Genomic DNA, 18,230 nt, shown 5'->3' on the forward strand with positions numbered 1-18,230 from the left:
CTGGCTGGAACATTGTGTCCATGTGGGGTCATGGCAAGTAATGGAGCTGGGGAGATTGGAAGGGGCCAGGCACTTGGGTACCATGTTAAGGAGCTTGGATTTTATCCTAAAGGCAAAGAGAAGGCTTAGAAAAATTTTAAGTCCGACAATAATATGATTAGATTTATGTCTTAGAAAAATGATTCACAGAAACACAGGAAATAATTTGAAGTGAGCAAAACTAGAAGCTGGGAGAGTACATAAGAGGCTATTAGAGAAAAGTAGGCAGGATATCTGGAGGGTCTTTATTAAGGTGGTGGCAGTGGGCATGGAGAAAATGGGATTGAATGATATTAAGGAAGTAAATACACAGGAAAGGTGGAAGATAACAATGATGCCTCTATCCCGGCTTGGACAACTGGGAGGATTATAATGCCATTTACTGACCAAAGGAACACAGGCAGTGTGAATTTGAGGGCCTCAGGGAAGGAAGATGACAATATATTATTAGTCTCTTCTCACATTGCTATAAAGAACTACTGGGTAATTTATAAGAAAAAAGGTTTAATTGGCTCACAGTTCCACAGCCTGTACAGGAAACATGGCTGGGGAGTCCTCAGGAAACTTACAATCATGGTGGAAGGTGAAGAGGAAGCCGGCACTTCCTACATGACTGAAACAGAAGGACGAGAGAGCAAAGTGGGAAGTGCTACACACTTTTAAACAGTGATCTCATGAGAACTCACTAATGAGACAGCACTGAGGGGATGATGCTAAACCATTAGAAACCATCCCCATGATCCTGTCATTCCCACCAGGCCCCACCTCCAACTATATATATATATATATATATATAGTGTGTGTGTGTATATATATAGTATATATATAATAAATAAATATATATGTGCCTTCTCATTCATAATTTTCAAATTGTATGCTTAAATTTATTATAACATTTACTATCTATACCAAATAATTAAATAAAAATGAAAGCAAGTGAAATTCAAAGAACAACATGATTCTGCTTACAGGTCTCTCTGATCCCGTTTCATTGCCAGTGAATTCCTCTGGGCATCTTAATTCAAGAAATGATCCCTGGGAGCTCTCTGCCATAAAGGGATTACTATGAAACTGAAGCAGATTGTTTTGTGATGGGTAAAGCATAAGCAGGTAAGCAATTTGCAATTTGAGTAGAAGTGCTGAGAGCCGTGCTGTCAACACTTTGTCTTGGTAGTTGCAATGGTGGCTTTCAGTCGTGGGGATGAGGGCAGAGCAGGATTTTTCCATTTCCCTCTCTTCCCTTGTTGGGCTAGTTGGTGACCTGGAGTCTACATGCTTCTAAGATTTAACTGTAAATAATTTGATGACTCAAATATAATAAAATAAATTATCTGGAAATTTATCTGGTCCATACAGAGAACTATGCTTGGCAGTATCCATGTCCAACTAGGACTCGAGCATTTGGTAGCCTTAACAAAAGCTTAGAGACTCAGAATAATGTGCTTGCACACGAGCTCAGACCAAACACATCTGTGATTGGCAGAATGATGGCCCCACAAGGATGTCCTGGTTATGCCGCCCTCAAACCTGTAAATATTTTACCTTATGAGGCAGAAAAAAACTCGTGATAAAGTGAATGATCTTGAGATGGGAAGACTATCTTGAATTATTTGGGTGGGCCAATCATAATCAAAAGGCTCTTATAAGATAGAGATGGGAGAGTCAAAGTCAGAGAGGAGAAGTGATGAGAAAGCAGAGGTTGAAGTGGTGTGCTTGGAAGATGGAGGGAGGGACGACAAGTCAAGGAATGTGAGAAACCCCATAAGCTGGAAAGAAAGATAAGAAAACAAATTGAACCCTATTGCCCCCTGCAGAACCAGCCACATTGACACCTTAATTTTAGCCCCTTAAAATCTGCTTGGGATGTCTGCCCACTATAACTGTAAGATAATAAATCTGTATTGTTTTATTGAGTCACTAAGAAAGTGGTAATTTTTTACAATAGCAACAGGAAACTAATACGAGACATTATCTTCTGTTTGTTTCATGGTCATGTGTCTCAGCACCTTCCTTCTCATCAATTAGTCAGTCTTTTTTAGGGAGGAAGCCAGGTTGAAAGATGCTTCATAAGTAACATTGAGCCATGAACTGCCACAGCCGCTCATTCTTCCTGACCACATCCCCCTGCTCACTCTTTATACACACACACCATTGACTCTCTCCTTTAGGTGCTGGGTCTGGATGGTGGAGCATCTAGGTCACCAGACATAGGTTTATGGGGTTCTTCTTCCTCATGGTTATTTGAATACCAGGAAGTGGTGGCTGCTCAAAATCCAGCAAAACCCAGTCAAAAGTGGGTGGAGCCATGGAAATCCAACCTGAGTCGAGATTCATCCAAAGGATAGTCTCAATAAGCTACAATTGTCAAATGCAAACTTCTGACCCATACACATTATGAGTCTGAGAGAACATTTAGGGAAAAGGTATTTAAACAATTCCTCTCATATGCACTCAGTGTCAGTACAGCTGACAGCCTGAGAAGTTACTCCATGTTAAAAAACTCTGTTGCAAACGCCTTCTGTACCAAATGCTTCTGGGCTGACATTGAATCACTCAACCTGGCTCTTGCTAGACCCCTCATTTTTCCCCCAGCTGGGAAGACCTCTATGTAATTTCATTTGACTCTGTTGATCACCAATGCGCTACAGAGGGCATTTAGAGATTAATTGCATAGGCATTTTTGCAGCCCATAGAGAAGCCTTCAGGAAACTGTTACAATGAGTAATTATCATTCAATAGATGTTAGAGCAATTCTAGATATGCAGTGATGAAATTAATCATAGCCTAATACATTCAACCAGGAACTTGTAAACAGCCTATCTTAAAGTATTTCCAATAGACAAATTCTTTCATCCTTTCAGAAAACTTTATTCAAGTCACAAATGCCCGTAAGATATTTGTAGAGCCTTTCCAAGGATCTCAGCTGGCAGAATAACTATTGAAGAGATAACCTATTCAGGAAAGATAAAATGTTTTCCAGCCTTCGTATAAATTGTATTTCCTCATTGTTTCCGAAATGATGGCAGCCAGAAAGAGGTCAGAAGTCTGCTGTGATAAAGAAGAAGTTGAAGCTAATGTGGATTCTGATAATGGTGTGTTAGTGATGAAGTAGAAAAAGAAAGGGAAGAAGGGAAAGAATAAGATTATGAAGGAGGAGGAGAAGAAGGTTGGGGGAGGAAGGGAACTGGCAAGTGTGAGAGCTATAAGAAATCTTAGTGGTTTTATAATCTGACCAGCACATGCACTGCAATCTCCTAGCAGGTGAATAATGGTGATTTATCTGGCTTTCAACATTGTCACATGATTCTTTTTAATGCAAACTTTGTCCAACTAACACTACACAGTGTTGATCAGAGCATCCTTCTGCACAAGTTAACCCACTTTGTGCAAGACTTTATACTTAAACCCAAGTGTGGGGTGCTCACATGGGTGACCCTGTAAAGTCACGGTTTCTGGTATCAACTGTCACCTTGCTGTTCCAGACAGGCCTTCTCTTTCTCAGTTCCCTTCCTTTCCCATCTTCCACCATATTTAAACTTTCAACAATCTCCTCTGATCCAAACTTGCAACAGTCTCCTCTGATCTATATTTCTAGCATATTCATTTATTGATTTAAAAAAATATTTGTTGAGAGTTTACTGTGTGCCAAACATGCTGTGTGCCAGTCATGCTAATAATCAAGGGAGCAGCAATGAACAAAATATAGCCCCAATTTTCATCAAGTTTATGTTCTAGTGGAGGTAAAGAGTAGGAAATAAACATACACTATGTTGGGTGCTGGAAAGTTTTCCAGGGAATGTAAACCAGAGGGAGGGAGCAGAGAGCAGGAGGAAAGCACCATTTCAGAGTGGTCCAAGAGGACTTCATGACAGGAAGGAAGCAAAGTGGTCCATGAGGACATGCAGGCAAGTGTGTTCTAGGTAGAGGGAACAGTGAGCACAGAAGATGCTTTATATGTTTCAAAGCTCGCACAAGCCAGACTGAGCAAGTAAAAGAGTAGTAGGAGCCTAGGTCACAGAGGTAGATCACGTAGGACCTTGTGGGACATTGCAAAGACATTGACTTCATTCTCAGTGAGATGGGACCCCATTCGAGTGTGTTTAAGTAGAGGAATGACATGATTTATATTCTAAAATGATGACTCTGCTGCTCTGAGCTAGGACTATGGGGAGCAAGAGGAGTGTATTAGTTTTCTGTGGCTGTCATAGGAAAGTACCAATAGTTGGGTGGCTCAAAAAAAATAGACACATTGTTTCACAGTTATGGAGATCAGAAGTCCAAAATCTATGTGTCAGGAGGGCCATGGTCTCTCTGAAGGCTCTAGGGGAACATCCTTTCATGTTGGCTTTGGTGACTGCCAACAGTCTTGGCCCTCAGGGCTTGCAGCTCCCTCCCTCCAATCTCTGCCTCCATCATCACATGTCGCCTTCTCTTGTGTGTCTGTGTCTCTCTGTGTCTCAACCTGGTTTTCTCATAAGAACACCACTCATTGGATTTGGAGCTTATCCTCATCCAGTTTGACTTCATCTTAACTAATTACATAGGCAAAACTCTATTTCCAAATAAGGTCATAGGCTGAGATTCCAGGAAGACATGAATTTTGGAGGAAACACCATTCAACTCAGTACAACTGACGTCAGGGAGCTATTGAGATAGTCCCGCGAGAGATGATGGTGGCTTATACCAGCAAGGGAGGTAATGACTGGTGATTAGATTTGGAAAAAAATGGTAAAGACTGAACTGATAGAATTCACTAGTGGACTGAAGATGGGATACAAAGGAATGAAGGATTTAGGGATGATGCCAAGATTTTTTGGCTTAAGCAACTGTAAGAATGCAATTTCTACTTTCAGAGATGACAGGGGAACAGGTTTTCAAGAAGAAACAAAGAGTTCTGGTTTAGAGAGGTTGAGTATGAAGTACCAGGTCTCCTATTTCAAAGAGAAAATGGAAGCCACCAAGCAGGGCTTCCCTAATTTCCTTCTAACCAAAGCTGTGCACTTACCTGTGACCCTACCCTCGCTCTCCTCCTTCACTTCTGGTTGAAGTTGCAGCTCAAACACTATGCAGGGCTCCAGATCCCACCCTCTCCACCCTCCTCAGGGAGGTTTATCATCCTTACTTATTTACAATTTCAACTCCCATTTAAACATGCTCAGGGAGTTCACATCTTGAAATGAAGGAAGGAGAAACAAATGAATAAAAAATTAAAAAGGAGGAAGAAAAGGAAATCCCACTCTGAGAAACACAGCCACCGCCTACTTGCCACTGTCATTCACAATTAGATTGCAGCTTCTCTCCCACCTGCAATTTCACTGAAACTGCTTCTGTCAAGAGCACCAAGGCCCTCCTTGCTGATAAATGCCACAGGCTTCACAGTCCTGATCTGACTTTTCAGGAACATTTGATACTCTTGACTTGTTTTTGAAGCAGTCTTTCCCCTTGTGGCTTCTAAACATTTAACTCCCTTGGTCTTTCTCCTGACTCTGCACACTCTCTCTCCCCCGCTCCATCCCCACTCCTCCCACAGGTGCTGGTCCCATCTATGTCCCTAACATATAAGATTCTAGCAGCGATCTTGCTCCTAAGCTTTGGACTCACACATCTGATTGCCTCTTGGTCATCTCCACGTTGCTGTCTTATGTGCGCACAAACTCAGCAAAGCCACCAAAGGACATAGGATCATTCTGCCAACTCCTGCTGCCCTGAGCTCCCTGTACCTGGGTCAGCACAGGGCTCCCCCATCCTGCAGATCGCAAGAGACATCTGGGCAGCTCTCCTTGTTTTCTCTCTCTCTGCACCTCTGTATTAGTCTGTTTTCACACTGCAGTTGAAGACATACCTGAGACTGGTAATTTACAAAAGAAAGAGGTTTGTTGAACTTACAGTTCCATGTGGCTGGGGAGGCCTCACAATCATGGCAGAAGGTGAAAGGCACATCTCATGTGTTGGCAGACAAGAGAAGAGAGCTTATGCAGGGAAACTCCCCTTTTTAAAATCATCAGATCTCGTGCGACCTATTAACTATCATGACAACAGCACAGGAGAGACCAGCCCCCATGATTCAATTACCTCCCACCGGGTCCCTCACACACACGTGGGAATTCAAGATGAGATTTGGGTGGGGACAAGCCAAACCGTATCAGTCCCTTGCATGTAAATTGCCAAGTGTTCTGCTCGTCTCTAAATGTGCCTGCTTCCTGTGCACACTCTGTCTGCCTGTTCAGTCAGCCCCTGCTTCTTCAGGTTCTCAGTTTAAAAGGTGACCTCCTTCAGGAGACCCTCCCTGAACCCTCAGGTCACTTGTCCTTCCCATGTGCTCTTCCTTGAGTTCTTATTTCTGCAAAACAGCACTTACACCACTCTGTTCTCAATGCCAGTTTACTTGACTCCATTCCCCACATGACCATAAACTTGAAGCCAGCCTGTCTCTTATCCTGTGTTCCTAGCAGCTTCCCCTCCTTTTCACCTCACAGGGTGACTTTTGGGCTCTTGGTCACTGTGCCCCCACCCTTTCCTCATCCCCTCCACGGCTGCTGCTGCTCCTGACTTGTTCCTCATCTTGTGAGGGGAAGCCTCTCCAGCTCATCTAGGACACCGATCCTCATTAACACACCCAGCAGGAGCCAGCTGGGCCCCACTACGAGCCTCAACAATGGCACTGTGGGGAGAACGCCCCCACCGTGTTTGCCCAAGCCAAGATTAATGAATGAGGATGGGGCTATAGAGAAGGAAGCATCCTGAGAGCTGCAGCTCACAGAAGCAGCCTCATTATAAAGGACTTAGTTGAAGAGTGCTTTTTTTTTTGCCTTCTGCTGGTCTCCTAATCCATGCTTTGGTTCTTCCTTTTTGGTAAATCCCGACATTCTCAAGATTATCATGGGAAGAGTGTCCTAGTGAGTTTCTACAGCCTCCACCCATTGTTCTCATTGCCACAGCAGCTTCTGCGCAGAGCTCCACAGTCCCAAAGCCCCTGGGCAGCAGTGATGAAGAGCTAACTACACCGCTGTAATAAGATGTTTCTCTCCATGGATCCTCTTGCCCACAGCTGATGCCCCTTCTGAGGTCCAGCAGTTGCCACGAATATCCCTGCTTGATGGGTCCATAGGCAAGATTTTTAAATGCCCAGTTCACCATGACAGATGCATTAAGCTCCCTTCTCTGTACGTATTAGAGCAAACATTTTCCCCCATTAGTAATATCAGAAAAAGATAATTTCTCCCCTAAAAGCCATGTTGCATGTAGAAAACTCAACAATATGAAAAGTTGCAAGAAAATTTAGTGACTGCTCTCACTTATTTTGGAAAAGACATAGAAAATACTTAATCACACCACTTTGGGAGGCTGAGGCGGGTGGATCACTTGAGGTCAGGAGTTCGAGACGAGCCTGGCAAACATGGTGAAACTCCGTCTTTACAAAAATTAACTGGGCATGGTGGTGGGTGCCTGTAATCCCAGCTACTAGGGAGGCTGAGACTGGAGAATGGCGTGAACCCAGAAGGTGGAGGTTGCAATGAGCCAAGATTGTGCCATTGCATTCCAGCCCGGGCAATAAGAGTGAAACTCTGTATCAAAAAAAAAAAAAATGATTAAAAAATGCACCACCGAAACTTTATAGGAAACTGTGCATTATTTTCATTCTCCCATTGGCTCCTAGTGTCCTATATTTCCTAGGGAGAAAACATCTTAAAACAACTTTATTTTTTATTTTTTTTTTTTTCTAGATGGAGTCTGGCTCCATTGCCCAGGTTGGAGTGCCGTAGCTCAATCTTGGCTCACTGCAACCTCCACCTCCTGGGTTCAAGCGATTCTCCTGCCTCAGCCTCTCAAGTAGCTGGGATTACAGGCACCCACCACCACGTCTGGCTAATTTTTGTATTTTTAGTAGAGTTGGAGTTTCACCATATTGGCCAGGTTGGTCTTGAACTCCTGACCTCATGATCCGCCCACTTTGGCCTCCCAAAGTGCTGGGATTACAGTCCTGAGCCACTGCGCCTGACCAAAACAACTTTAAATTCCTTAATGAATTAACCACATAAATCCGTGGTCTATAAAATGGCACCTTTATGACGGAAATGAATTAATCTCTAGGTACCACTGGGGACCAGAACTTTTGAGCTTTGCTACAAATTATAGCATCTGCTGAAATTCTGTATCACCCACACATGATGGAAACATTTTTTCTGAACTGACAAACTGGCACTAAGCTAATTGCCTAAAGTACCTTTTTAAGGTCTTTAACCTATTATTTTTTAACATGTAGAACACCAAATGATTTTTGTATAAATTATGTGATTTATATAAATAATATATATGTATATAATGAAATAATTATATATTACATTGTTATATATTACATTTTATTATGTATTATATAATATTTATTTCATACATAATTTAAAACAAACTTTGCCACATCTTAGTTTATAAAAGGTTGAACTTGGAAAGAGAAGTTTAAAATATCAGATATTTGTAACTGACTGCTATTAAAAGATGTAAGTTAAAACCTAAGCTATACAGAGACATATAGGCAAAGCAATACCCCTGTTTAAAAGTGACATATCAGGCCAGGCATGGTGCTCACACCTGTAATCCCAGCGTTTTGGGAGGCCCAGTGGGCACATCACTTGAGGCCAGGAGTTCAAGACCAGTCTGGCCAACATGGTGAAATCCTATCTTTACCAAAAATACAAAACACACACACACACACTAGCTGGGCAAGATAGCCCAAGCCTGTAATTCCAGCTACTCAGGAGGCTGAGGCACAAGAATTGCTTGAACCCAGGAGGCGCAGGTTGCAGTGAGTTGAGATCACTACATTGCACTCCAGCCTGGGCGACAGAATGAGGCTCTGTCTCAGAAAATAATGAATGATGAATGAATGAATGAATGAATAAATAAATAAATAAATAAATAAATCCACATCAGTTGCTAGAAGACAAATCCTCCTCCCATACATAGACAAGGGAGGAGGGAGCATTTGTCCATCATCAAAAATAATAGGCCAGGCTAACATTGTTAACTTATGAGGAAAAAGCAGAAAAGAGAAGCAGTCCCAGGCTGAAACAAAAACAACAGAAAGAGCTTGCTTTATTTTGGTTTTAGTTATTGGGATGTATAGAATAAAAAACAAAAACAAAAAAAAATTGAGTCAGTGACGTGGCTCATGTCTGTAATCTCAACACTTTGGGAGGCCGAGGCAGGCAGACGACGTGAGGTCAGGAGTTCAAGACCAGTCTGGCCAACATGGTGAAACCGCATCTCTACTAAAAAATACAAAAATTAGCCAGATGTGGTGGTGGCCGCCTGTAATCCCAGCTACTCAGGAAGCTGAGGCATGAGAATCGCTTGAACCTGGAAGGCAGACGGTACAGTGAGCTGAGATCACACCACTCCACTCCAGCCTGGGTGACAGAGCAAGACTCAGCCTCAAAAAAATATATATACGAAAAATCAGATGATGACATGTATTAAGTGTTTGGGGCTAATAATGGAGAAACTGTCCTCCACTCCACAAAACCTATGATGTGCTTTCCTCTTCATAATGATGCACGTTGCCATCCCCTGGGAGAATGCAAGAAAGCAGCATAGCCCATTTGATGCCCTAGTATTTTTATTGCCTCATTTGAATTTGCAGCAACTGGTGGAGAGAGAACATCCATCTCCCACAAATGACCCTGCTAAATCTTACCACCCACTGCTTGAACACCAGCTTCTATATGAGATTCAGTCCCAGATACCTAAGGTGGGTCATGTCTTCACCTGTGGCCCACAGTCCCCTACAGGAAGCCTCGCCATTACTGGAACATGCCTGTCTTTTACTCTGCAGCTGTTCCACAGTGTTCTCTCCTTGTCTGATTGGCAAGTATTCATTCATGCTTCCAGACCCATGTCCTGTTGGCTCGTCAGAGACACCTTCCCCAGCTGCCTTAGGGCAACTGACAACTCCTCTAGACTGGGACCTCTCTTAGCTCACCTGTATGTTGACACGTATGATGCAGTGCAGCCTATCCCCACACACGGAGTCTTCCTGACAACCTGGCTTGTCCATACCCTGCCACCAACAATGCCCAGCACAGAAAGTGCTCTGTGTCTCTACTACAGATTATTGAAAAGAGACAGGCTGCATACAGCTTCTAAATCTGTATCATATTGAAAACGATTTTGAAAATAATAATTTAAAATATTTCCAACTCATTTCCTTACCATAAATGTTTTTGACATGTATGGCAGCCTGAGTTTGAAATATGGCGTTAACTCATATAGCATGATATTAAGCATTTTAATTATTTTAAAGCTCTATTATTTCCATTATCTAAATGCACTCCCCACCCTTGGAGTGTTTCTTCTGAGTTTCTTTTTTTTTTTGAGAGAGGGTCTCACTCTGTTGCCTAGACTGGAGTGTAGTGGTGCAACCTTAGCTCACTGCAAACTCTGCCTCCCAGGCTCAAGCCATTTTCGTACCTCAGCCTCCTGAGTAGCTAGGATTACAGGCACGCACCATCACGCCCAGCTAATTTTTGTATTTTTAGTAGAGATGGATTTCCCCATGTTGGCCAGGCTGGTCTCGAACTCATGACCTCAAATTATCCACCTGCCCCAGCCTAGCAAAGTGCTGGGATTACAAACACGAGCCACCATGCTCCACCTCTTTTGTGTTTCTATGCAATCATTTTCATGGATGGTACATTTTGTTGAGTGGAAATTCTGCCAATTTTTTATTCCAACATTGATTCAGAGTGTGTGTGTGTGTGTGTGGTGGGAGCTGTGAAGACAGGATGTAGACAAAAGGTACACTCAAAGGGCAAGGTCTTGGGAAACAGGGAGACTAGGGTGCGTGGTTTTGTTTTTTTTTTTTTTTTTCCTGATGGATATTTCCATCATTCACTTTCCATCATGCAGTCTTGTCTCCAGCCATCTCCACCTCATGCACCCCATACAGTCATTAGAGAAAGCGGGGTTCTCATCCTCTGTCCCTTTTTGTTTTCGAGTGAGTTGATATGCATACAAAGGTGTGCATTAATTCAAAGGGCAGTGGAGCAGTGATAGTCCAATTTGTGTCTCAAGTCTCTTAGTCCAGTATTTTTAACACAATGCTCTCAATTGTAATGTCAACAGTAACCACAATTATCCTCTATTAAACGTTATGCTGTTGATGATCTGCCTTAGTGATGCAACTGTTCAGGAATCTCACCCAGGACTGTGCTCATGGAACATCGGATTAAAACAAGCAATCAATCAAAGTTTGAAACACTGTTTAACATTCTCACCACCTAAATCTGCCCTTAAATAGTGGCTGAATTTTCCTTCTTTTATGATTCATTCTTCACGTTTCTGCAAATTGTCACATCCTTATCATTTGTGACACAGCTTTTGATTGGAAAAATATTATTTCAAGTTTTGGGAGAATTTGCTATGGAGGAATCACAATTCTATTCTGTGAGGTATTCCATTATATAAACATGAACTATTCTATTATTAATCACCCAAAAGTTATTTTTAGAAAATAGAATGTAAAGCATTTTATTTTATATGATTTAAAATCTAGTCATTAATTACTTCAAACAACCAGCATGTTCAGTTCATGTTTCTAGGGAAAACATCCTTCCTGTCTTCTCATCTGCTCTGTGGTTGTTCATTAAAATGTGCCAATTACCTCCATTAGGTAGATAAGAAGGTAGAAAATCCCCAGGTACCCCTAGTTAGCAACCTGTTCCTGGGGAGTCAATAGCCTCATTCTTCGTCTCCTCTTTTCATTAAAAAAAATACTCATCTAGTGAAAGAAAAAGACTTCTCACTGCTGGCAAACATATTTCATAGAACTTCATTAAACTAAGTTAAAGGATTAGCGTTTAAATGATTTAAGAAGGTATGTAAGGTTTTACCAAAAGAAAATCTAATTAAGATGGTGCTCAAAGAATTCAAGACACTAATAATTAACCGAATTAATTGTGATAGGTCTATCAGAGGGCTATGCAAATGTTAGTCATTATCATTATTGCAGGTACCATGACACGACATTTAGGTGAGCTTTTGGGGTTATAAGTACGCAAGATGCTCTGCTTATGTAACATGTACTGGAGTAAAACTATTTTTATTTCACTCATTTTTATCTTTCTACAAGCTCTCTGTTTCAGAAATTAGATAACAAGACATAAGTCCTAGATCATGCATTCCTGGTGACTGGTTACTTCAACACAGCAAAAAGTCACGCTTCAGTTTGCCAACCAGCACGAGGCACAAGAGCGTCACCTCAGAGCTCCCTGTGTTGCAGAACTGACAGGCACTTTGGAATCTGCCCACAGCGTCCTAAACTCTTGCCCGTTTGTAACAGGTCTGAAAAATTACACACAGAGCAAAAGCTTTCATAAAAATATATTTAAAACAAGCAAGAAAAAATAGTTTTGGCCTTAAGGATAACTTTCATTATTCTTTTAACCAAGTATAGTTAAATTATATGTATAATGATTTCAAGTACCAACTTACAAAAGATGTGACAAACCAGACAACGAAGAACAAGAAGACTCTTTTTCTCAGAAAAAAATGTATTTGCAATTCAAATGTTCATATAAAAAGCATAAATCTTAAAAAGTTCATAGATGTGTTTTTAGAAGTGCTATGGTTTTGCCATTCATTGCAATTACATTCCAAAATGTGCAGGGCGGTCCACACTGCATCATCTTATGCTTTTGTCACACTGAAGTCACTCTCATCACGACCTCCCCCGAGCTGTTATCTTCTGATAAGTCTTCATGAGGCCTCATCCGATTGAACAGGTGCAATAACACGTAGCCACACTGAAACCTCGGCGAGGTTAACTGAGTTGGGTGGACCAAGTTTCTGTTCCGCAGAGCTGTCAATGGCAACCACAAAGTCCTACTTGTGGAAGACTCTCCCCGGCTGCTTTCTTCGATGTCTGTGGCTTTGTCATAATTTAACACATCCCAGTGCAAATTCACAGCTCGCCAGCGCTTAAACACTCTGTAAACTGCAGCTCCTTCATGAACGATGAGACCTAAAATTTGAGGAAATAAAAAAAACAAAAAGACTGGTGACAATCCAAGGTTGGGAGCGTTATTTTGTATACTAGTAAGGGATCCAAAAATAGTTATGTTATTCATCATCAGCAAAAATATGGTATTCTGTCTGCTCAAATGTTATGGCTAATGGCAAGTTACTACCCATATGACACAGAAATAATCCATTTTTGAAGAGTAAGAGTACATTAATATGTAGAGAATCAAGCTATGGCAGATATAATTTCCTTGCTCCATCATGGCTCAGATTTTGCCTTGGGCACTTATATTGCCTTAGGAGAATCATTAGGTTCATTTATGGATTTAACACATAGTCTTGAGTGCCTATTGTGTGGCCAAGCAATGTATAAGGGGCTTGAACCCAGCGGGCAATTTAATTTGAGAAAGAGACAGATGTTAAGGTCGTTACAGATACTAAGGTTACTGTTTCCCCAGTTCCTAAAACAATGCCTGACCCACAGTAAAAACCATATAAATTTTGTTATTTGTATTCTCCTCAACAATTCAACAAAATGTATTGAACAGTTACTTTAGAGCTTTATGAATATTATCCCATGTAGTACTCATCATAGCCATATAAAGTAAGTACTAGCACTTCCTCCGTTGGATAAACAAGGAAACAAAGCCTTGGGGATGCTCAGAAACTTGCTCAAAAACATACAACTAGTAGCAGTGGAGAGCAGGGATTCAAAAACAGGCAGGCTGGCTCCGGGGTGCTTGTTCTTTGTTGCTATAAAGTGAATCAGCTCTTTCCACGTTTCTGAGACAGACTCTTAGGAAAATAAAGTAATACAGCAAACTTGGAAACCGTTAAGTCAGACAGAATGCACTAGCACATGTGCCATCTCCACTATCCACTCCAGATCTGTCACGCACCCTGCATTTCACACATCTACATTTCAGCATGTAGTCCAAAGGCTTTTGAATTTGTGATCCCTCACAAAAAAGTAGTCCCTGGGGAAGGTCTCTCAGATAGAGAAGTGAGGAAGAGCTCTTCTCTTTGAGGAGGCTGAAAGTCCACTGAAGTCGGTGGAGAGAGCAATCAATAGTCTTTGGTAGATGAAGTACGGCATGTGAGCAGAGCATGTCAGCTGGCACAACCACATTTTAATGATAAATTTAAAAATGAGCAGATCCCACCTTTTAGCAGTTAGACCTTTGGGTATATGCCCTAGAGAAACTCTCACAAATGTGAACAAGGAAGCAAGTTAAAAAATGTTTACTACCTAATTGCCTGTATTTGAAGGAAAAAACTTCAAGGCATCCCAACGGTCTGTCCTCAGAAGAATGGACAAATTGTACGTAGAACCAAGGGATAAGAGTAATGAGATAAAAGGAAATATTGTCATATGCATTAATGTGGATACCTCTGAAACCATAATGACAATTCCAAAGTCACAATGAAAAAATTAAAGTTTCAGAAAGAAACAATGGCAGTGAATAAATACTATCCATTTTAATGAAGATACATATATAGATGGTAGACATATAAAAGCATGGATGAGAATAATAACCACTAAATTCATGGTAGTGAGGAAGGAAGGAAAGAAACAAAATTGGGAAGTGGCTTCAAAGAGGGTTTCAACATTTGGGTGTCCCAAATGTTGCATTTTTAAAACTGGGTGGTGGAGATATTAATGCTCAACATATTATTCTGTGTATTTATGGTGACTGAATAATTCACAATTTCAAAAATAACAGAGAATTTATTAGAAAAGTTCATCTAAAGTGGATTTGGGGAGTTGGGGAGACAGTAAGGAGGGAGACTGCATTTACATGAAGAACAGAGTGATAGCAGTAAGGATACGACAGAGAAATAAAGTAATAAATTCCCAGGAAAAACTGACAGGAACTGTAACAGGAACTGTAACGGAAGAAAGGGGGAAAAACTCAGTCCCATGTTTTTAAGGCTGGAGGAATGGGTAATTGAAAGATTGGTAATCACCTTCCCATAAGTACAATGAGGTAAGTGTTTTGAGCATGTTTTTCTTGGAGAGACTATTACATTTTTTTGACAGATAAAACAATGCCAGGTGGGTGACAGGGATACCCAGTCCTTGAAAAATGACGCCTACCTAATGTCAAAACTTAAGTTTTGCATTAGTCTCTCACCAGGAGATAAATTTCTGATACATGTGACTTACAAGCATTCTGAAGATATTAATATAGGTTACCAAAAAAATGCATGTGGTCTAACAAGCAAACACATCTTAAGTCCAGTTATTATATATGACCAAAATAATAAGGAGAAATGTAAAATTCTATTTGTCATAACAATTTCAAATAATTGTTTTTATCAACAACTTTTTTCCAAAGGAATAATCAAGTTGACCTAACTGACCAGATATTTTCAGGAAACAGCCAGAATGAAAAGTCAATACTATCAGATTTTAATTGGTGGTTCTATTATTAGCTTTCTGAATTCTCCATGGTCAATAATTTAACATTTCGGGTTCAATTTTTCCTCCTTAAAATAAAATTGGAATACCTAATCTTTACATTCAGCCAGGCAACATAGAGATAAATTGGAATTCATCAACTATAAAGCCCTCACATTTCTTCTGGGATGGTAACTCTATAAATACAAGACACTATTATTAATTAAAAATCAATAGTGAATCTATGTGGTGGGGAACACATATTCGCACTAATCACAAAACAATTACAGCCTGAGACAGGTTCATTCTGGGTAAGTGCAGCGATGGAGGGTGCAGGAGCACAGCTTCACCAGAGGAAACCACTGACTTTGCAAGAGCCTATTCTTTTTTTTATTGATTTCCTTTGCAAGGCCAGAAATCAGATCACTTACTAGAGCTTAAAGTCACTTTCCGGGAATATATTCCTGGTAGCTCTTTTCTAAATACATAAATCTAATCAATATGCAGAAATAAATCCCACAGGTCTTTATAGTACATTTTGAACCAAATTTAGAGAGAGAACTACTTGAAGTTTTCATGAAGACGCAGTCCTTTTGAATTTCCAGTTCCCTGGGCTGCTTTTTAATTGCTGCAGGTTATGAATGATGTTTAGATTCTGTTTTATTCCCCACGAGCATTCAGAATTACTCCTTGGCTTCTGCAAGCTCAGATTTTACTGAAATGCAACGAATTCCATTCCCATCCCCAAGGCTGTTCTCTGTAACGTGCATTTTTTCCCCTTTTTCTTCAAATGCTGTGGAGTTACAGCAAATGCCTTTTGTGCTAGTGGTTACCAGGTGTGACTACTACGATCGGCAAAGCCAGGGTAAGGATTCATTCAACTCTGGCTCATTCTGTTGAAAATCCAGCTTTTAAAAACTCTATTAGTATGCTTTCTTACTGATGATCAAATGAATTGTCACCTTGACATTTCAGGTCATTTGCGAACAGACTGACATACCTTTTCATCTGAGTCACTAAGCCTACATGAAGCGAAAAGCGATGATCACTTCTATAAAATGTAAATACTAAATATTTTAGGATACTCGCTACATTATTAACAGCGTGGATATAAAAAAATGTGATTCATGGGACTTAAGGTTTGTAGAGTTGAGGAGTATGTGCATGTGTGTGTGTGGTTGGTTGGTTGGTTGGTTGGTTTTTGTCATTTTCTTACTGGTAATGTTTAACTGGAGTATCACCTTACTGAAGTGTAAAGAAACATTTTTGTTAGAGATTAATCTTGAAAAAGCAGGCTTAAATAATTTCTGGTTTCATTGAATACAGTTTTTAATATAAGCAAAATAAAATCTAAATTTTGAAGTGGTGTGTTACTTGAAATTCCTTCTGGTATTAGGCTATTTACCCAAATAGGTGATGGGGAAGGCTACCAAGGTACATATGCTCACATGCTCCATGCTCGTGCACACACACACACACACACACACACACACACACACCATTTGTCTATGTTTACTTTAACATATGAAATGTTATAATTAATAGAGACTTACAAAATTTATGATCAATTACAAATTTTACCTTGTATTAATTACTAAACCACTGGTCAAAAAATTTGATATTGTGTTACAGTCTCAGTTTTTGTTTGGATAAGTCTGGTTGTTTTTTATAACTCATAACATAAATTTGTATCGAGAACCTATTCTGTGCCAAATTCTGTGCTAAGAGCTTTACATGCACAATTTTCATTTAATCTTGACTGCACCTATACAAATAGGTACTTGTTTGTTTGTTTGTTTGTTTGTTTGTTTGAGATGGAGTCTCGCTCTGTTGCCCAGGCTGGAGTGCAGTGGTGCAATCTCGGCTCACTGCAAGCTCCACCTCCCAGGTTCACGCCATTCTCCTGCCTCAGCCTCCCAAGTAGCTGGGACTAACAAATACAAACAGGTACTAGTTTTAAACAATGTTACAGTTGAGAAAATTCAGACCCAGAGAGCTGTCCAACATCATGAAGACAGAAGAATCAGAGCTGAGATTGGAACCCAAATTTGTTCAAAATGTAAACCTCAAGTGCTGCAGTCCCATCCATCCTAAATCTCCAAAGTATAGAAGTCTCTTCTAATCACAGAATAACCAAATAAAAGAGGTTACTATGGACTAAACATTTGTGTCCCCAGATGAATTCATATGTTGAAGCACTAATTTCCAGTGTGATGGTATTTGGAAGTGAGGCCTCTGGGAGGTAATCAGGGTTGGATGAGATTGTGAGCGTGGGGCCTGCATGATGGGATTAATGTCCTTACAACAAACAGAAGAGACATTAGTGCTCTCTCGCTCTCTCTCCTTCTCTCTCTGTGTGTGTGTGTGTGTGTGTGTGTGTGTGTGTGTGTGTACATACACCAAGGAAAGGCCATGTGAGAGCATAACAGGGAGATGGTGGTCTGCAAATCAGAAAGAGAGCCTTCAGCAGACACCAGATACGTTGCTGGCCAAATATCTGCCACAAGTTGTGTTATTTAGCTTTCCCAAGGGTCATTTTGATTGAACAGCACACAGAGTTTTGCCTTGCGCTCCTTTGTGGTTTCATCAGGGGCTTGCATTTCCTGGGAGGACTGGGGGTGAGTGTGGCTTCCCAGGCAAAGCTCTCATCATCTACAGTGTTGTTTTCAAAAAGCCTTGCCAACTCTTTTCTCTCTGTGAGTGGGAAGGGAGGGGAGGGGAGGGAGTGGCTGCTTCACCTGCACTCCTAGAGGTATAATAATGTCAGCGACACACA

The 18,230-nt window shown here is 40.8% G+C and overlaps 1 protein-coding gene across 1 annotated transcript in view; it reads right to left on the bottom strand.

The window, feature by feature from the left end:
• Positions 1 to 11,535: 11,535 nt before the first annotated feature.
• The window catches only part of MARCHF11 (membrane associated ring-CH-type finger 11), a 115,188-nt gene continuing 108,493 nt past the window's right edge, over positions 11,536 to 18,230 (bottom strand). Inside the window, exon 4 of the mRNA XM_015139752.3 lies at positions 11,536 to 13,054. Coding sequence (XP_014995238.3) covers positions 12,732 to 13,054 — 323 coding nt within the window. The 3' untranslated portion in view covers positions 11,536 to 12,731. The remainder of the gene's footprint in view (positions 13,055 to 18,230) is intronic.

Source organism: Macaca mulatta, chromosome 6 (assembly GCF_049350105.2).
Source record: "Macaca mulatta isolate MMU2019108-1 chromosome 6, T2T-MMU8v2.0, whole genome shotgun sequence".
Lineage (NCBI taxonomy): Eukaryota > Metazoa > Chordata > Mammalia > Primates > Cercopithecidae > Macaca > Macaca mulatta.